This window comes from Telopea speciosissima, chromosome 1 (assembly GCF_018873765.1).
Source record: "Telopea speciosissima isolate NSW1024214 ecotype Mountain lineage chromosome 1, Tspe_v1, whole genome shotgun sequence".
Taxonomy (NCBI): Eukaryota; Viridiplantae; Streptophyta; class Magnoliopsida; order Proteales; family Proteaceae; genus Telopea; species Telopea speciosissima.
Window position 1 is genome coordinate 18,174,584 of NC_057916.1, and position 21,247 is coordinate 18,195,830.

The 21,247-nt window shown below is 40.3% G+C and overlaps 2 protein-coding genes across 5 annotated transcripts in view; both read left to right on the forward strand.

The window, feature by feature from the left end:
- LOC122660089 (cytosolic 5'-nucleotidase 3-like) overlaps window positions 1-10,716 on the forward strand; it is a 28,576-nt gene extending 17,860 nt beyond the window's left edge. For both annotated transcript variants that reach the window (XM_043855268.1, XM_043855274.1), the window contains exons 9-10: window positions 9,560-9,620; window positions 10,235-10,716. In XM_043855268.1, coding sequence (XP_043711203.1) covers window positions 9,560-9,620; window positions 10,235-10,300 — 127 coding nt within the window. In that variant the 3' untranslated portion in view covers window positions 10,301-10,716. The remainder of the gene's footprint in view (window positions 1-9,559; window positions 9,621-10,234) is intronic.
- Window positions 10,717-12,678: 1,962 nt separating this feature from the next.
- Window positions 12,679-19,653, forward strand: LOC122660103 (cytosolic 5'-nucleotidase 3-like). 3 transcript variants are annotated; one of them, XM_043855286.1, is made up of 9 exons: window positions 12,679-12,840; window positions 13,352-13,412; window positions 13,504-13,636; window positions 13,910-14,033; window positions 14,556-14,612; window positions 14,803-14,899; window positions 15,697-15,904; window positions 18,894-18,954; window positions 19,396-19,653. In XM_043855286.1, exons 1-9 carry the CDS (start codon window positions 12,727-12,729, stop codon window positions 19,459-19,461), a joined length of 921 nt encoding a protein of 306 aa, XP_043711221.1. In that variant the 5' UTR covers window positions 12,679-12,726; the 3' UTR covers window positions 19,462-19,653. The 3 variants fall into 3 exon arrangements, with proteins under 3 accessions (XP_043711221.1, XP_043711228.1, XP_043711235.1); XM_043855293.1 differs by having other exon boundaries at window positions 12,712-12,840; window positions 13,508-13,636; XM_043855300.1 differs by having other exon boundaries at window positions 12,712-12,840; window positions 13,524-13,636.
- The last annotated feature ends 1,594 nt before the right edge of the window (window positions 19,654-21,247 follow it).

Genomic DNA, 21,247 nt, shown 5'->3' on the forward strand with positions numbered 1-21,247 from the left:
AGGAAAATGCCAGATGAATGGAGGAGAAGCATCGTGGTCCCGATTTGCAAAAAATAAAGTTGATATTTAGAGCTGCAATAACTATAGAAGCATTAAAATAATGAGTCATACTATAAAATTATGGTAGCGGGTTATTGAAACCCACCTGAGACAAGAAACTACTATTACGGAGAACCAATTGGTTTTAAGCCAAAAAGATCCACAACCGAAGCTATTTACTTACTCTTAGGAGACTTATGGAAAGATATAGAGATTCCAAGAAGGATCTCCATATGGTCTTTATTGATCTAGAAAAAACTTATGACAAAGTCCTTGGAGAGTTAATCTGGCAAGTATTAGAGAGAAGAAGTGTGTTTCAAGTAAATATGTCGACATAATTAAAGTATGTATAATGGTGCGATGATAAGTGTAAGAACTGTGAGGGGCCAAGATAGTGAATTCCCAATTACAATTGGGTTACATCAAGGATCAGCTTTAAACCCTTATTTGTTTGCACTTATCATGGATGTTTTAACCAAAGACATTCAGGATGAGGTTCCTTGGTGTATGCTTTGCTAATGATATTGTTTTGGTGGATGAGACAAAAGCAGGGATTAATGCCAAGTTGGAGTTATGGTGATCAACCTTGGAATCAAAAGGTTTTAAGATAAGTAGAACTTTTACCCCAAAAAAAAAAGAAAAGATAAGTAGAACGAAGACGGAGTATATGGTGTGTAACTTTTATTACACTAGGACGATAATGAGGTGGTGAAAATTGATGAGAGGGAGATTCCGTAAAGTGATTATTTTAGGTATCTAGGTTCAATCATAAATAAAGAAGGTGATATAGAGGATGATGTTTCACAGAGTATTAAAATTGGATGGATGAAGTGAAGAGATGCATCCGGAGTGGTGTATGATCGGCGTATTCCTTTAAAACTTAAAAGGAAAGTTTTATAGGATAGTCATACGACCGATTATGATATATGGTGCAGAATGTTTGGTAGCTAAGAAGCATCATATATATAAACTCAGTGTAGCGGAGATGATGATGTTGAGATGGATGAGTGGCAAAACTAGGAAGGATAAAGTAAGGAATGATCATATTAGAGCTGATTTGGGAGTAGCTCCGATTCATGATAAGCTAGGACAAAGTTGTTGGAGGTGGCATGCCATGTTCAACGGAGGCCTTGATGCTGCAGTATGGAGGAGTGATTTTATTATCATGTATCATCATGCGGTGGCATGATTATGTTATGATAATATACACATATATATTCTTGATTTAATACTCAATGAAGATAAGCTATTACAGCCCCAAATCCTGGTGTTCGTCCTGCAGGTATCCCTATGGAACAAAATCTCAAGCTCACTGATGACATGGGTGACCCTCTTTTAGATCCATCCCCTTATCGACGGCTGGTGGGACGTATACTTTATCTCATCGTCACGCGCCCTGACATTGTCCAGGCAGTAAACATTCTGTTAGTTATATTGGGCCAGAATACCGTGGGGGTATTCTGGACTTTTTTCCTTTATTATTTGTTAGTTTCTTATGTGGTTTAATCCCACATTGCTTATGTAATTATTTTTACTATTTCATTATAGTTATAAATACAATGTGCTTGGGATGAACTAATCATCCAAGCATTAACCTAATTCAAATCTGTTTCTTCATGGTATCGAGCAGATTTCGAACTAGGGACACCAATTTTCTCGATTTTTGTTCTTCTTCTCTCTCTCGATCTTCTTCTCTTCTAGTTCTCTCCTTCTTCTCCCTTGTTCTTCATTCCCATATAGGGCAGCATGATGAGGTAATCATGCGATCTAGTTGCTGCCCCCATTACCTCATTTATGACTTGTAATTCTGTCCGATAGACTCCAATCAACACTGCTGCGATATTGGTTCTTCAGTTCCTTCTTGGAGATTGCTTCTACATCGATACAAGGGCTCCTCTCCTCTCTTTGAAGACCAAGAACTGCTGCAGAATTGTTGTTTTATTGGTTCAGAAATTATTCCTCAAGATTGAAGACTTCCTTAAGATCGATTCCTCCATTATCGGGGTTTTTCAAAACCACGACATCTATCGATCTTAGGGTTATTGCTGCCACCGTTGCTGATTTTGTTGCAGGATTTTTCTTCACTTATAAGGGCTTCTTCGACGGCTATATCAGCTTCTCAGATCTGTTTTTGGTGTGTGAAGATCTTGAGATCGATCTCATCATTACAGGGTTTTTTAACCCTAACTCTATCGATATTAGGCTGCTGCACCTGTTTTTTGGATCTGAATTTTTCTGCGAGATGTGTTTCTCGTATTAAGGACTTCTCTACCTCGGTCTTTCAGCCACTTTGATATTATTTATTGCAGCCTAGGCTCCTCCATCGATTCCATCACTTTAGGGTTTTGTCAAAACCCTAAAAACCATAATCGATCGAGGTTCTCTTTGGTTCTTTGGTTCTATTTGTTTGGGACTTTACTTGAAGCTTGTTTGGCCTTCTCTGCTGCCGGTATGGGTGACTCTACCAACTCTCTCGCTACTTTTCATGATAGCAATCACAAGACGCATTATCACGACTTTCCACCTAACCCCATCAAATGGATGGCTCAAATTACCTTCGTGGTCTAGATCAGCCTCCTTTGCCATTCTTTGTTGTGGCGTCACGACCATAATGATGGCACTATTGTTAAGCCTAGTGATAAAGGCTCGATCGGACTAAGTGGCTGGCCAATAATGGTGTTCTCATGTCCTACCTCATAGGCTCTATGACTTCACCTTACAACATAATTTTCTTCTTCCGGACATTGCCGACCAGATTTGGGCTGCTTGCAAGGAGACCTACGGACAGCTTGGCAATGATGCCCAAGTTTATGAAATTCGAAAGAAGGTCCTTCACACTACTCGGGAGACCTTTGCTTCGGACTACTATGCTTCTCTCAGACTGTGGCAACTGATTTGGATCATTACTCCGATTTTCACCCCTCTACGATTCCGATATTGCCTCTTATAAGAAACATGTGGACAAGATCGAGTCTACGATTTTTTAGCTGGTTTGAATATGGAGTATGATCCCATTCGTGTTCAAGTGTTGGGCCATATACCTTTTCCCACACTTGAACAATCTTATACATTGGTTTCTTCGAGGAGAACCGTAGGGCTGCCATGTTACATCCTCCTATTACGACCGATCTGCTCTCAAGGCTGCTGCCCCCATTATCCTACACCCATTGGCACTGCTTCTCTTAGTGATTCTACTACGAGGGATTGTTGTTTGTGAGTATGTCACAAACCATATCACACCAAGGAGAGGTCTTTGGAAACTTCGTGGGAAACCAGTGACTTTGAAGCAAAACGGGCTACCAAGACCAAGACAAAGACAAAGCCCAAGGCCCATCGGATGAGACTATTACTAGAGACCCTACTACGACCCTGGTCATCCCAGGATGAGCTACGAGCATTCCGACGTATCCGAGGTCTTCGCTAGCTCGCCTCTACTACATCAACTACGCCAATTCTTCCGCTCATTCGAGTTCACACTTTGCTCGGTCAGGTATTCCTTTTGGCGGTCATTGTGCTCAGTAGCCTCCCATCCTTGGATCATAGATGCGGGCTACAAATTATATGACCGGTTCCTCTAGTTTGTTTCATCGATACTCTCCTACTTTTGGGAAGGACAAGGTCAAGGTAGGCGATGGTTCTCTTTCATCTATCTTTGGAAAGGGAATCATCAATCGCATCTCCTCCCTTCCCTTAACTACTTTTGGACATTCCTAATTTTACTACTAACCTTCTTTCCATTAGTAGTATTACTCGTGATCTTAAGCTGCAAGTTACTTTCTTTCCTTCTCATTGTGTGTTTCGAGGATCGGCCTTTGGGAAGACGATTGGATTGGGTAAAGTGCACGGTGGGCTGTACTGCTTGATGATGGTCGCTTCTCTCCACCACCATTACCTTCTCCGCTGGAGAACCACGGTCTCTTCGAACTCTACCGGTGGCACTCTCGGTTAGGTCGCCCCCTTTAGGAATTTTAGCACATTTATTTCCTAGTTTGGTCACCCTACATACTAAGGATGACTTGTTTTGTGAGGCGTGTGTTAGCCAAACAGACACGTTCAAATTATCCTATTTCAAATAAAAGAAGTTCTTGTTTTGAGTTAGTGCATTTCGATGTTTGGGGCCCTAATCGAAACCCTCTATTTACGGCCATCGGTGGTTTGTAACTTTCATTGATTGTCATTCTAGGAACACATGGGTTTATCTCTTGCACACCAAAATCAAGTTTTTTCATGCTTTCAACACTTTCATAAAATGGTCCAAACTCGGTTCGAGGCTACTCTCAAAATATTGAGAAGTGATAATGGAGCAGTATAAAGAATCACAATTTCAAAAATATTTGGTGACACTGGCATCATTCATCGGACTAGTTGTGTTGATACCCCGCCTGAATGATGTGGCAGAAAGGAAAAACCGCCACTTGTTAGAAATGGCGAGCCTTAATGTTTGCGAGGACCATAGAAAATAGTGTTGGGGGATGCGGTTATCACGTGACCTATCTCATCAATAGGCGCCATCTCGGGTACTTTACTCCGTAGCCCCTCCGATGTTTTAATTGGTAATTCCTCCTTTATTGTGCCTCCCAAGGTGTTTGGTTGTGTGTGTTATGCTCGAGACACTAAATCTCCCCAAACTTGAACCTCGAGGACTCCGTTGTATTTTCTTGGGTTATTCTCCAACCCAGAAAGGATATAAATGTTACCATCCCCCTTCCGCCGTACCATGGTTAGCATGGATGTTGTTTTCCATGAGTCCCTTTCTTATTATTCTTCGCCACCTCTTCGGGGAGAGTCTTTGGTGAAGATGTGGCTTTGAGATTCTTCTACGAGGAGCCTCGGCTGCCCACCCTCTTTACCGCCCACGGTGCTGTCGACCCTTTTTGGATGCTTCGCATCCACCCTTGATGCTGCCCATCCTACTTTGGAGACCTCCCAACAACCTCTGGCTGTTCCTCCCTCACCTAATGGGAATCCTTTACAGGGGAGACCATAGAAAATAGTGTTGTTAATATTCCTACTCGGGAGGAGCACAGTCCGGTCCGAGAACTATTGGTGAATTTGAAGAGAATTGACAACTCCAACATGATCATCTATACAAGGGGAAGGTCCACAGAGAGGCGGTTGCATCCCACTATAGCACTAGTACCCATCCAATTGCGGCTCGGACACGGATCCTACATCTCCTGGTAATCCTTCCGACCTACCGATTGTACTTGCAAAGGTACTAGGACTTGCACTTTACATCCCATATCTCATTTTGTTTCGTATAACTCTCTTTCTCCCTCTTTTCGTGCATTTGTATCTTCTCTTTCCTCTGTTTCGGTTCCTAGAAATTGGCGGAAGCATCTACGAGATGGAAAGTGGAAGACAACAATGTTGGAAGAAATGAGAGCACTACACAAAAATAATACGTGGGATCTTGTGGCTCTTCCTCCAGGGAAAAAACGTGGGCTGTAGATGGGTCTTCGTAGTTAAAGCGAAGGCGGATGGTTCGGTGGACGTACAAGGCACGTTTGGTTGCAAAGGGGTTTACTCGGACTTATGGAGTTGACTATCGGGAGACCTTTGCACCGATGTGCAAAGCTCAACCTTGGGGTGTTATTATCTTGTCTTGCAAATCTTGGGTGAGGTCTTGACGAGTTAGATGTCAAAAATGCCTTTCTCCATGGGGAGCTTGAGGAGGAGGTATATATGGACATTCCACCTGGTTTCTCGATGACGAGGACCAAGGGCAAGGTGTGTAAATTGAAGCGTGCCCTTTATGGCTTAAGCGATCACCTAGGGCCTGGTTTGGCGGATTTCATAAGGCTATGATTTCACGGAGTTACACGCGAGCAATGCTGATCACACTTTGTTTATCGGACGACTTGGTGACAAGGTTACTCTTCTTGTTGTCTATGTGGATGATATTGTGATCACTGGTAATGATGATCCGCAATTAGGGATTTGAAAATTCTTCTTGGCCGTGAGTTTGAGGTTAAAGATCTTGGTCCCCTAAAATATTTTCTAGGGATAGAAGTTGCTCGATCTTAAAGGGCATCTTTCTTTCTCAAAGAAAATATGTCCTTGATCTATTAGTGAGACAGGGGCTCACTTGGTGTCATCCTTGGATACTCTATGGGAGCTACTACGAAACTTAGGGAGAAAGAGGGTGAGCCGGTTGATAAGGGTGCCTCTCGGTTAGTAGGCAAACTAATCTACCTTTCCCACACACGCCACGATATTGCGATTCTTTGTGAGTTTGGTGAGTCGGTTCATGCACGATCCATATTCCTCTCATATGGATGTGGTCCGTCGTATTTTGAGGTACTTGAAGTCTGCTCCGAGGAAGGGAATTCTTTTATACGCCAATGGTCACTGAAGGTTGAAGCCTATCTTCGATGCCGAGTGGGCTGGTTCTCTGACAGGAAATATATCTCAGCTCTTGTTCCTTTGTGGGTGGAAACCTTGTCGCTGGCGGAGAAAAAGCGAGAATGTTGTGGCAAGGTCTAGTGCTTTGGCCGAATTCGTGCAATGGCACAAGGAATTTGTGAACTTCTGTGGCTTAGAGGGTTATTACAGGATATTGGTGTTGTTGTCCATCTTCCAATGATGCTTTATTGTGACAATGAAGCGGCTATTAGTATTGCTCATAACCCTGTCGTATGATCGCACGAAACATGTGGAGGTTGACCGACATTTCATCGAGGAGAAGCTTGAAGCTGGCCTCATTTGTGTTCCCTTTGTGAAGTCTTCGATCGCTAGGTGATGTGTTCACTAAGGGATTGAGTAGCAAGCTGTTTCATCCTATCTTAGTCAAGTTGGGCATGCATGATATATATGCTCCAACTTGAGGGGAGTGTTAGTTATATTGGGCAGAATACCGCCACGGGTATTCTGGACTTTTTTCCTTTATTATTTGTTAGTTTCTTATGTGGTTTAATCCCACATTGCTTATGTAATTATTTTTACTATTTCATTATAGTTATAAATACAATGTGCTTGGGATGAACTAATCATCCAAGCATTAACCTAATTCAAATCTGTTTCTTCACATTCTCAGTCAATTCATGCATCAACCGCGACAACCGCATCTTGATGCTGCCCATCGTTTACTCCGTTACTTGAAATCTACACTAGGCCAGTGCCTATTTTTTCTGGCAGATTCCGATCTCCAACCCCATGCTTATTGTGATTCGGAATGGGCAAGCCGCCTGATGACGCGTTGTTCCATCACCAGATATTGTGTTCTCCTCAGTTCGAGTTTGGTCTCTTGGAAGACTAAGAAGCAACACACCATCTCTAGATCTTCTGCCGAAGCAGAATATCGTGCCATGGCCAATGCCACTTGTGAACTTACATGGCTTACTTCTCTATTTCGTGACATTGGCGTTGTTTGTTCTCTCCCCAATTCGTTGTATTGCAACAACCAGGCCGCCCTCCATATTGCGGCTAACCCAGTCTTCCACGAATGAACGAAACATATCGAAATTGACTATCACCTTGTTCGTGAGAAGGTCCAAACCGGTCTGATCCAACCTACCAAAATTGCTACAGGGAATCCACTTGTCGATCTTTTCACTAAAGCACTTGGTCAGGACCAATTTCAATTTTTATCATCCAAGTTGGGCGTTCGAAATCTCCACGCTCCAACTTGAGGGGGAGTATTATCATGTATTATCATGCCACCGCATGCCACATCTTCCCATCCTTATATGTAACTATGAGTGTATAGCCTTAATTTCAGCATTAATTAGGCAGCAGATCTTGCTAGCTGTTACATGTAATATGTGTATATATATTCTTGATTTTATACTCAATGAAGATAAGCTATTACAGCCCCAAATCCTGGTGTTACCTGATTAACAGATTTGATTCAGATTCCAGGGGCAGACCTAAAATGACCTTAGGAGAAATGGTGAGGAAAGAAATGCATAGCTTAGGCCTTGTATCAACTATGACCTCGAATAGAGGTGATTGGAAGGCAGGGATCCATGTAGCCAACCCCATTTAGTTGGGACAAGGCTGAGTTGTTGTTGCAAAAGCTATATGTGGATTACACCCCCAGTCCCACAAAGACAGTCCTCCTCCCCATGTTTGCCTATGAAATTATGAGTTGTTATGAAGTTTATCATTTTGGCCCCTTGCATTGATTACCGCATTCATTTATTACTGCCCACCCAACTTGAATAGTGTTAGACAAGACAAAGAAGAGCAATATTAGACAGTGAGGGGATTTTCAATGCTTTATTCACTCCTTAAACTTTAAGCTTGTTCAAAGGGGTCAGCTATTGTAAACTACTTGAAGTTCAATACCCTTATCTCTGCTTTCATTTCTTTGGGGATACCAAATACATAATGCTTGGACCGGCTTTCACCAATTTTGTAATAGTTCTTGGGGGCAGTATTTTGGGTTCTAGTCATTCATTTAGTAGATTGTAGAAATTTCTTTTTCTCAGCTTTCATGGATCTCATGGTTATGTAATCTAAGCTTTTTCTTGGCATTAGGGATACGTTTAGTAGATTCAGGTTTTGGATCCTCTTTGATTGTGGCAGATATTTCTTTGCAGTTCATGATCCCTGGCTAATAAGTAGGCTGTTTCAGAGTAGAAGATCAACATAGAGGAAACTGCATTATGAAATGAGTTTGTGGCAATGAACTTACATATTAAGATTTGTGTTTTTTTCACAAAGCTTTTCCTGGGGTTCAAACTTGTGCTTCTGTTGGATTTCTTAACTTACAGTTTGCTGTTAAATTCTGGATTACCCTATCTAGAAGAGAAGCAAAGAGGTTAATCATTGTAAAATAGCTATGATTCAGTATGGTTTGAAATTTAAAGATCATTTTCTCTCAGACCTAAGTGATATTAAAGTATATGTATCAATGATGTTAAACATCTTTTTGTCTTTTGTCTAAAGATGACAGGATAATATGGATTCAGAATATATAAGACTTCATAAAATAAATAAGGGAGAGGTTTCCCCATGCCGCTAGTGTGGAAGGAATCTCCCATGCCACACCCATGGCGCCACAGAGAATGGTATCATCCACATGTAGCCCACATTGTCAGGGCAGGAGAGAAAAAACAATAAAACGATCCATGTGAGAGGGCAATGATACACTGTCGGCGTGGGTTTTTCCCAGTAATTAATATGAACTTTTTGCCAAGGGTAAATGTGAACAAAATTGAAAAAAAAAAAGGGAAGGGAAATATGCTACTGGTGATTTGGCTGTCTCAATGTTGTTACCCATCTTTCAGTGAGAAGCTGGAAACTGGACATAGGCATGTGGACAAGTTTCTAAACTGGAAGATGAGGAAAATCAGAAAAGATGAGCTTTTTGGGTGTCTGCCAAGATGAATGAATTAACTTCTTTTACTTTGAAGTTTTTTGCCCTTGCTTTGCTCATATATCTTCCTTTTTTTTTGAATATTTCAATTAATTTTTGGTGCGAGTTTTATGTTTCTTTATTTAAATTTGATTCCACGTGCTCTGATAAGGTTTGTTGATTTGTGGTTTCGTAATTCATGGCTAATTCTTGTTGCAGGAATAATGACATTGAGAACTCTCTGGAAATCTACAAAAGAGCATTTGATGTTGTCTATCTGGTTAGTTGACCGCCAAATTTACAAAGTCACATTATTTTCTCTCCCTTAATTTTTTGAGAAAAACTGAGATAGCATTGACAAGGTAGAACTCTTCACTACCTGGACTACCATAAAACATAACACATGGAGGCATGGAAGTAATCAATCGAGTCATCTCATATAGATCTCATAGGGGAAAGATGTAACTGATTCTCTAACTATGACTTCTTGTTCAGCCTGGAAAGATATTGTAAATGGTTCCGCGCAGGGGGGGGGGGTTTACACACTTACATGCTGCTGCATTAATCTTGTTCCAAGGCATCTACTGGACTAAGTGGAAAATGGGTCCTGGCCTTGAGTGTGCTAATCATAGGGGGGGGGGGGTTGTATGAAGTTGTGAACACAAGAAGCAAAAGATAATGCAAATCTCCTCTTTCTCTCTTATTTCTTCAATGTGTGTCTGAAAAGAATGGTCTCTGATCTCCATGTTGTGAGGAAGCCAGATGGTTTTAATGTCATATAAGCTGTACCTCATCCATAGAATTCCTGACTGTAATGTGACACTTATGGTTTGGTCGGCCTCATGCCATATACCTGTTCTGTCCTTTCTAACATTGTTAACTTTTATCTTGCAGAATGATGCACCAATGTGGGGTGTAGTTAAGCTGGTTGCTGAAATCTGTGCAACTGGAGGTCACTAAACTATTTTGCTACTCACACCCTCTCTCACTTTCTTCAAAAGGTTCCTGTTCCTATGAACATTCAGTTTATATATTTTTCCTACCCAGCTGCACCATGCAGGGACTCTATGGTGCTTGACTAGGACTGAACATCAAATCATGTGATTTGGTGTGCTTATCATGGTATCAGTTATAGAAGTCACGGAACCTCAATTCAGTCCAAGGCTATCTATGAGAGGAAAAAAAAAATGGTATACTGGAACCGTGTATTCCGTTTTCTTCACCCTCTTTCTACTGATTCTTTTTTACAAGAGAGAGAGAGAGAGGGAGGGAGAGAGCTGTACTCAGAATTTATTATCATACTAAGTAATGTCATCTCCATTGTGCATGGAGTTTTGTGGGCAGGTTCTTTTGTTAACGACACAGGCTATAAAGTTGTTGCTAGTCAATTGTGTGTGTTTTCGTCGGACAACCTTTTGCAGACATTGTTAATGATCAAAGCGGATAGGGAGAGGATTCTCTACACCAGCAGATGTAGAGAGTATCTCCATTCCATCACCCAAGTTATGAACATTGAATAAGGCTAAAATTTTGTAAACATATAGACCTGAAGACCTCTTGATTACATGTCTTTTTTGCCCCAAAAGAGTTTGCTAAGTGGCAAAATAAAGCATAGAAAATTTTTAAGAATACCCCATTGGAAAGTTCCAAGTGTTTAGAGAGGGTGAATCCACCACATATATGGGTGCTGGCGTAGTGAAACAGCCTCTCTGCAAACTCCGTAGTAGGAGTCCTGTGCACTAGGTACGCCCATTACTAATGTCATTACCATAAGATCAGCAAAAATTACAATGAGATTACTAGAGGAATCATGAATCACAGGCCCTCCTCCAAAGGTTTAAACTTGGATCGAGCATGGGATCCCACCTTCATGGATTATGATCCGATTCTGATTCTAACTGACCGGGAATAGAATGGAATTGGCCAGAATCAGATGGAATCATCCAGGATAGGTCAAAGCACCTTTTTGAGAATGGAAAATCAAAATCAGCCGATTCACCCGATTCTGTTCCTCCTCCATAGTCACCTGGATTACCTCGGCAACCAACTCCCTTCAGTGTGAACTTTTAACAATGTCTAGAGGTGACCAACGCTTAAGCCATAAAGACCATACTCTTGAGCCTCGCTTTGCATTAGTAAAACCTAAGCTGAGATGGGTAAAGATTGCAAACTAGTATTTTGTCTGGTAAAGACCTGGAACCTCAACAATTCATTGAGAGCGTAACTTCTAAATAGAGCCTGGCATTTTAAAATGGCTATGTTTGGTTAGAAGTGAACTGAATTAAAATTTTCAGTGCTGAAGTCAAAAGGAATGAAGTGAATAGTTGTGGAGAGAAATTTTTTCCTGGGAGAGGCTTCTCTCTGCCTGGCCGGGCAGTCATTCTGCTTCCCTGCCATGACGCCGGATAGGGTTCTTTTTCATTTTTATTTGTTATTTTGTTAAGGGAGAAAGAATGCTACTGGGTGCGTGCGATGCACTGTCTCTACGTTCAGACACAAAGGCGTACAAAATGACTGTCGTACTCCAATGGAAAGACGGAAAATTCATTTGATGGTGAAGATAATAACTGACTCTCAACAAGCAAATCAAAGTGTTACGAGTTTTTGTAAATAATAGTATTGAATCTATCTATTTGCTTGGGATCATGTATCTATTTTATTTGGTTCATCTATAACAGGAATGGTGACATGACCCCAAGAGAAAAGCCTTTATTGGGTTTTGAAGATCACCATCATGAAATATTTAGGCACTAAATCAAAACACATGAACTGAGGTAAGGAGGAAAGAACAGAGAGAAGACAGAAGATAGAGAAGAGGCTAGGATTTTGGATGGTTACCTTCATTGCTCAGGTCACCAGTAGGGGGCGAACGACGATTGTAAGTCTTCAACGGTAACAAAATGGGATTTCAAATATATAAGATGGGATGAAATTTTGGTACAAGGCTGGCAGCCAATGAAATGGGATCTTCAAGGTTATTTTAGAAAATTCTAATACCTAGGAGGAAATTTGTGAACCCAAATGGAAAGTAAATTATTCCATTTCTTTGGCTGCTAGCCTTGTAACAAGAACATTAACATTTCTGCTACAAGTATAGCTTGCGGTTGTATTTTTGTCAAAACATTGGGGTTACATGAGTTATGGGCTAGTTCCAAGGAGGTACAAAAAATTTACTCAAAAATTTTCGATACAGCTGATACGGGTCATGGAATCAGTTACGATGGATGCCGACACGGAACAAAAACGATACCTAAACCATGGACGTGTGATTGGAGTATTAAACCTCAGAAGTGTACACAGAAGGCAGAAGCGTTGAGGTCACGCAGCTGAACGACTGCGTGAGTCTAATCTACTGTAGTAGTGTAGTTACAATAGCCCAATTCGTAATGGAGGAGAAAACCCACCCGTCAGTTGTGTTGGAAATGGTTGTGGTCGGTGACCCTCAATCGCTTGAGAAGAAAAAAGCTGCAATCCTTAAGGCCGGTCCCGGAAATCTCCAGGTGTTCTCTCCTATTTCTAGCTTTTCTTCTCCCCTCTTTCCTCCTACCCCGTACTCTTTAAACTCTTTTCTTCGTATTTTACTCTCTGTTTTATTTCATCTTAGGTTGCTCTGGATTTAAAACTGGTTCAATACAACTTTCTTAGCTGGTTTGTAATTCGATTCCTGAATCTTAGAAATCGAAAAAAAAAAGATCTAGTAGTGGGTTCTATTGTACTCAAATTTCTGAGCTAGAGCCAAACACTATGTGTTGTCAATGAATTGAATACAATACCACATATTTATGTCTTACATCCTATTAACAATCATAGCTTGGACACACACAAACACACACAATCTCTTTCTCTCGTTTTCTATAGGATTCTCAACCTCAAAACAAGAATGCAAATGTGATGAAAGTTCATAATAATGGCTTCATTCTTAGTATGTATACGATTTAAGTTGTAGTTTCAGATGAATTTTTGGCATCATTCTGACATTGATCTTGCTAACCTCTAATAATTCAATGTCAGGTAATTGCGGATTTTGATGCCACACTAACGAAATACTGGGTCAATGGATGTCCAGGTCATAGTAAGTAGCTGCTATTTCTTTAATTAACCCCCACTCTAAAAACCCCTCATGACCTTACTTTATGTAGTATTTTTCCTAATAAAATGGTTAGCTAGTCATGGCCTGTTGCAATTGGGTAATCCGGAATGCGAGAACAAGATGCAGAAATTATGTGAATATTATTATCCCATAAAGCACTCCCTGACGATTCCATTTGAAGAGAAAGCAAAGCATATGGAAGGATGGTATGACATTCTGCCCTTCCTCAATAATAATTTGCTTTTGTTTCAGTTGTCTGTGTGATTAGGTTGCAGTACATGCAACCTTGGTTCTTCAACAAATTTGCAACAACAAGAACATATAAACATCTAAGTGAGAGGAAAATCTTGAAAATGGGATCAGATGTTTCCTACGGGATGATTTCTAATGCCAAGTATCTACTAAGCTCTAATCCATCCATGCGCTGAATCTGTAGTTAAGACTTTTAGAGCCTGAAGATGCCATCTTCATTACTGCAGGCAGGAAAAAGGTCATGCACTTCTTATTGAGGCTGGCCTTACCTTGGATGCCATAAAGAGGTCTGTGGCTGATGCAAAAATTGAATTTAGGGATGGGGTAGTTGAACTGTTAAAGCTTTTGGAGGTATCTGCTTCTCTTTCTTCTTAGCTTATTGAGCATGATTTTAAAGATATGCATAATCAACCTATTTGGTCCGCGCAAGAGTTTTAGAAATTGAATTTCCATTATTTGTATTTGAATCACTTGATTTGCTGCAACCTAGTTGGTCCTTGCAAAACTTAGTGATAGAAATGACAACTTCCTGTCAAACTGAACTGACGTGGCCGAATTTTGAGTTGACTAATTAAGGTATGGCTTCAGTTCATGCTAGATTTACTAGATTGAAAATCAGAAAACGCAAATCACTTTTACCGTCCTCTCACATTTTCAATTACCCAATTGTCTTCTCTCTAAATTGGTTAATTGAGTTGAAATTGGGCTGGTCATTTCCTGCCTGATTAATTGGACCCTGTAAGAATCAGACCAGGTTGTCTTTCTTCTTCTCATAATCTCTGTTATAATTGATAGAATCTGCAAGAAATCAGACGCAAATTTATAAAGGGACTTATTGGTTGGAGCTTTCCTTTTCATCTCTCCGATTGACAGGAAAGAGGCGTGCCTGTTCTTATATTATCTGCAGGGCTTGCAGACGTCATAGAGGAGGTTAGTTTCAAGGGGTTCACCAACGGTCACAGTAGGTGGGGGGGGGGGAGTTTCTTTGGGGATTACTCTTTTTCGTTAGCAGCACAGTTTTGCCTAGATCATGGAGAAGGCAGTCTCCACAGCATTTGTGAAATGTTTGAGATCTTTATTATGTTTAATTTTTTTTTCATTTCTTTTGTTTCTTTACCAGGTCTTGAGGCAGAAACTTCCTAGATTTCCTAAGAATGTCAAGATTGTGTCAAACCAGATGGTATTCAGCAATGATGGTTGTCTTGTATCTTTTAAAGGTATCTTTCTTATTATCATTGTAAAATACCATAATTAGGCAGCTTTCTTCCCTGAAAATATTCACATTTGAACTGAAAATTTTGAGTAGGCTGCTTTTTGAATGGAAAGATATCCTCTTCCCTATCTTTCTTTATTTCTTGACACATCCAGATAGCAACCCTCTATTTGATTGGACCACCCTAGAGATCTTTTATGCTGAAAGCATAATTTGAGAACTCGCTGAAATTTTGGAAATTTCGGTTATTTTGACTAGACCAAGAAGAAATAATAGGCGAATTAAGGAATCAGCCCTGTGTTGGTCGAAATTTCAGTCATGTCTACATTGTAATAAAAAATGCATTGTTTTGGCAAAAAATTTGGTCATTGTGGCCATTTGCCCTTGAAATGGCCAACCAAAATTCACGGGAAAAAAATGCACTGTTTCGGCAAAATTTTGGTAAATTTCGGTCAGACCGAATGAGACAAACCCGAGTTTTCGAACTATGGCTGAATATTACCTGGCTGATGAAACTAACGTTCTATCTATGGAAATTCTTTCCCTTTTCCCACCAGATGGATATGATAGATTAAATGGTTATGATTATCCTTTTAGGTTGTTTTCAGTCGACGTTCACTCCGTTTCTTGGACCCCTGGAATGGAGCTATCAATCCTGTTAGTGTAAAAAAAAAACTGTGTACATATTCCACCTGTATTTCTCATGGCAGAACCTTTTCCTGTTCTCCCACTATAATGCATATCGTTTTTTGGTTGCCATTCTATTTATTATTTTTCTTCTGTAAACGTGTTTGATAACAGGGAAGACAATTCATGTCCTGAACAAGAATGAGCATGCTCTGGATATGGCCTCATCTGTACGTGATCAGTTTGGTGAAACGAAGGGGCAAAGTGATGATAATGTTTCTGTTAAGAGAAGAACAAATGCACTGCTTCTTGGTGATCACATTGGAGACCTGGGCATGTCTTATGGATTGAACTATGAGTATCAAATTGCTGTGGGATTCCTGTAAGTTAATAATTACTCGTTTCCATGAAATGCACTGAAAACTGCGTATGCATATATCTACGCTATCACTCTTACCATTTGACAAAGTAGGTTCTGTGATAGATGTAGTGTATTTGGATAAAAATCTCAATTTCTTTTTTTAGTTGGTTGTTTGTAAGGCTGGAACATCATTAATAAGTTCCAAGCAAAGTTTAATTGGGTCTCCTAGTTGTTTTAGGACTACACCTACACCTACACCTAGCATGGGGTAGTTCTTTTCCGTATTGTTATTTGTTTTTAAACTCCTTTCTAGGATATGTTTGTTTACCTCAAGTCCTATTGTGTTTAGACTTGTTTTCTATTGGCTATTGTCATTCCTATGGCCAATATAATTCAAGTTTTTAAGTTTCTATTTAAGCATGTGAGGTCTTGGAGACCACATACCCCCCCCCCCCTCTCAGTTTTTATGAATTGAGATATTGGCTTTTTGCTATATGGAGCTGTGAGAGACAGCAGCCACCTCAGTGGGACTCTGAGATCGACTGGAGGGAATCTGGTCAAGATCAGCTGGGAAATCTGATCATATTCTCTTCCCTTACTCTTCTTCTTCTTCCCTATGGTTGCAAGTAAGTACAGATCTTATTATTTAATTCCTTTAATTTTACCGTGGGATTCGTCAATTTGTTACGAAAAGTGATGAGGATGCGCCTTGGTGCAACGGTAACGTTGCTCCACTGTGACCAAGTGGTCATGGATTTGAGTTTGGAAACAGCCTCTTTGCGAAAGCAGGGTTAAGGCTGCATACATTATGACCCTCCCCAGACCCTGCAGTGGTAGGAGCCTCGTGCACTGGGTACGCCCTTATTCATCAGTCTGTTCATTGGGAAGTATTTTGGAGTTTTTTGAACTCATTTTGTTTGTTGTTTTCATAAGTGGCGGCACCCATGTTTTTTATGCTTTCCTGCTGCATCTGGGAGTCCACAACAAAGGACATCTAGCCCTTGGATTGGACAGATCTTGGAGGGTTTGTTCTCCCTCCTTGGGGAACATACAGTCCAAGTTTAGTTCTGATCTAGCCATTGGATTAAGTATTACTGAATTTCCTAAATTTCTGGTGTTTTACTTGCTATTTCTGGAACATATTTTGCATAGCTTAATCTAACCATCAGATTTCTATCATATTTTGGGATTCATTGCACCCCATTAGGCCTTCCTTCGATCAGAATTTGAGGGTGATCAGACCATTGGATTTTGAGTTATTAAATTTTTCTAATTCTGATTTTTATGTAGCTATTGTGATTCTGTCTGTTGAGTTACAGCCTTACACCTATTGGTAGATTTGGTCAACTTCATTACCATCATGTTCAGTTACACAGGGTTATGAGCTAGGCTTATAGCAGCCTTGTTGTCACAATACAGCCGCATGGGGCCCTCAGTCTCAAATTCTTGAACTAATTTTTTTAACCATAAGAGTTCACGGACTCTATGAGCCATGGCTCTAAACTTTGTCTATGCGCTTGATCTAGCCACCACAGACTGTTTTTGCTTCTCCATGTAACCAGATTACCACCTACAAGTGTGCAATACCCTCATGTAGACCTTTTGTCAGAAACTAACCCTGCCCAATCAGCATTAATGTAGCCTTCAATCCTCAAATGGTTATGTTTGGTGTACAACAGTCCTTTTCTTGGGCTAGACTTTATACACCTGAGGAGGCGATAGCCAACATCCAAATGTCCACTCCTAGGAGCATAAGCAATATCTGGGCTTTCCTTTGTTTCTTACTTCTCCTTAAATGACCTTCAACGCTAGGTTGATTATCATTTTTATATGACAAGTTTCTATCATCAGTTACTGAATTATCCACCTTAGTCAAGTCCTTTCTCATGGGAAATATATGCTCAAAGAATTCAACATTCCTTGATTCTATGATGGTGTTGATGTCAAACAAGTTCTCTATGGTCTTGATCATCAAAAAGCTATAAACTGCACTATGTTTTGCATACCTAATGCACACAATCACATTTTTTGGGTCCTAGTTCCCTTTTCTTAGGCTCAGGCGCTCCGGTATTCCTACCTTCGCTTAACAACCCCAAACCTTCAAATACTGCAAGGTAGGTTTCCTCCCATGCCACTCTTCAAACAGTAGTAGGCTTTTTTCTTACGAGGGATTCTATTTAGGATATAAGAAGCTGAAAGAATGGCTTTCTATATGTTCTATGGTAAAGCTGAGCTTATCAACATGGAGTTCATCATTTCCTTTAGACATATATTCTTCCTTTCTGTAACTTCATTTGATTTGTATTGAACCATGTTGTCAAGGTAGTTAAGAACCTTGATTTTATTTTTAAAACTTTAAAAAATTATATACATCTTCCAGCCTTACTCAAAGCCCGAGCCTGGGCTGGGCTTGGGCTGAGGTCATCCCAGACCAACATCCTGCCGGGCTGAGCCTGAGTCTGGGCCATGGCTAAGGTACATTTGGGCTGGGCCTAGGCCTTCAAAGACCCCCGGACCCAGCTTGGCCCAGTTGCACCTCTACTTAAGGTGAAGCCCATATTTGGATAGCATTTTGTATTGCAACTATGAAGTTATTTTAGCAACATAGAGGAAAATGAAGTCTGCAGCAGATCATAAGGACATGTGTTACAGTATGGCTGAATTTTGTTGAATTGCTGAAATCATAGTGAACAAGGAGTTAGTTTCATGGGTGATTTTCTGCTCTGAAAGAGTAATTTTAAAAATTCAATTGCTCCGCCTATGGAGCTATTGATGCAAACTGTCTTCACTGCTTGCTGTTGGTTTATGGATTGAACTGATTGTGGTTGAACCCACTCCTATTGCATTTCATTGATAGACTAAAATCTTTGCTGGTTTGTTTGGTTATTATGCTTGCCCTGCTTTATTTATGTCTTCCCCCTGAACATTTTTAATTAATTTAATTCCACTAATTCCTTTGATGAAGCAGAAAAGATTTGGCTTTGTTGTTAATTATGAACTGTTATTTCAGGAATGATGACGTTGAGAAGTTTCTTGAAACCTACCAAAATGCATTTGATATTGTGTGTGTGGTAAGTACTAAGTAGACTGCCAAAGTTCTCCTTATTTTCTTGTCCTTTATTTAGGATACTGGAAATAGTTTTGTGATGAAGAAAATCAATTTTGCAATGTGGACTGCCATGCAAATGATGTCCATGTGGGACCATTAGAGGAAGCCATCAATCTTTTTGTCCCATGTGCAAGATCTTCTAGGGGGGAAAAAACCTGGTTAGCTGAATGTAACCATTTAGTCCTTCCAAGGGATTTCATAATGGTCTCAACAAAAAGAGTATCCTCTAAATATATTGTTACATCCGGAGAATAAAAACTTCGCAATAATAGTTTCATGCTTGTTACATGTTGAGAATTCAGACTTCTCTTGTAATGTGTGTATATGTGTTCTGGTTTGGTTGGTCTTGGCCTGGTTCTCCATTTTGGTTTGTGTTCTGATTGTATTTATTTGCTTTCTGCAGAATGATGCACCCATGTGGGGAGTAGTAGAGCTGGTCTCACAAATCTGTCCATCCAGAGGTCACTAGACTTCTCTCTGCACATTTTGTCATTCTTTCAAAGATGGGCTATTTATATATGTATATGTATAATATATTGGCATCATTTTTCCCCTGTATCTTTCTTGCCTTGGATAATTCGAGCACCCAGCTGCTGCAGATTTATAAACCGAAACATCCAAAGCTTGACTGCTGAACAATTTAGGCTGATTGAGTTTGTTGCGAAAGAGAGAGGTCGAAAAGGAATATACACACCAGCATGGTTTTAAAAGTAATATCCACATGGAATATATGGTCATGGACCAGTTGAAGGATTCCAACTGTGAATGATGAATTAGAACATCCAAGGAGTTGGGCCATGAAAGGTGGACTAAACAAACAAAAGTAAGCAGAAAGAAGCATTTTCAGGTATCTATTGAATCAGGGAGAGAAAAGCAAAAAAGAGGAAATGGAGATGATCTCTCTAGAATTGTCTATTTCGCACATATGTCATCAGTTTGTTCTAACCCTGAGCCCTCAACCTCCATGAATGCTTGGGTTTGTGGGCTTAATAAATTTACTGTGCTTAATCCGTGGCTATATTATTTGTTTGCTATAAATACTGAAAACAAGTTTCATTTCCGTAGTAGCACTGAGCCATGTGGCAAAATGAGCCCCACATTTGAAAACCTATTTACGAAAGAAAATTCAGAGTATATACTGAAAGGCTCTTATTTGTATAGAAAGAGAGCAATACAACCACTAAGGTATTGGATCGGTTGAATCGGTGAATTCAAAAATCGGAATTGGTGAACTTGATTCTTGCTGAATCAAATCGGCCGATTCAGGAGACTTTACCTAGGCAAAGGGTTTCAGAAACCAGAATTGGACCAGTTGAATTGGCCGAGAATCAGAAGCAGTTGAATCTGATCCTGATTTTTGCCGATCTGAATCGGCCTGATTAATGAGAGTATCTGGAACCCAGGTTTTTAAAAATCGGAATTGGTTAGGTAGAATCTGCTCAGAATTGGTCGAACCCGATCCTGATTCTTGCCGATCTGAATCAATCGATTCAAATTGGAATCAGTCGAGCCAAAACCTGATTATTGCCTATCTGAATCTACCAACCCATTTTTTAATTTCTAGGGTTCAGACCGATTCTGACTGAATCAAAATCAATTGAGGCCAATCCTGTTGCCGATTCTGCTTACTTGAACCTTGCCTGGACCCTTTCTGGTTTGATGCCTACCCGGTTTCAGAAGATCATGGCATGCACACAAAGCCAACCCAGATTCCAACATTCCTGCAGAACACATAGGTGATCACATTGAATTCCACAGAATATTAAAATTTCCATTACTGCAACTCCTTGGCTTGAATACAAATACAAAACACACCAGTGCAAGGAATAATGGACTTACATCACTATGTCTCTTTCTTCCTCATTCTGATTTTGGTTTTTTTCTATCACGGATGTTGGTTTGCGCTTTATGCCGCAAAATTTGGATTTGTGAAGTGCAAGCCTCAGAACGAAGCCGTGGCATTCGCCGTGCTATTCTGGACCCGGAGGACAAGGAAAAAAAGAATGCGCTCAGGCCGATCGTAAACCGGGCTCTGCGCCGTTTATTGCTCTAGTTCCTCAATTAACAAGGGAAAATGCATACGATACCCAATATTCCTTGTATGAGATATAGTATCACATAACTTTAACAAGGAGTAAACGGTAAACCTCGAAGGAACATTGCCATGTCTTACATTTATAGTATACAAAACTCACTCTTCCAAAAAAACCCGAGTTGACTCCGGATAAATGAGCCCACTTAACTTGGAGATCAGA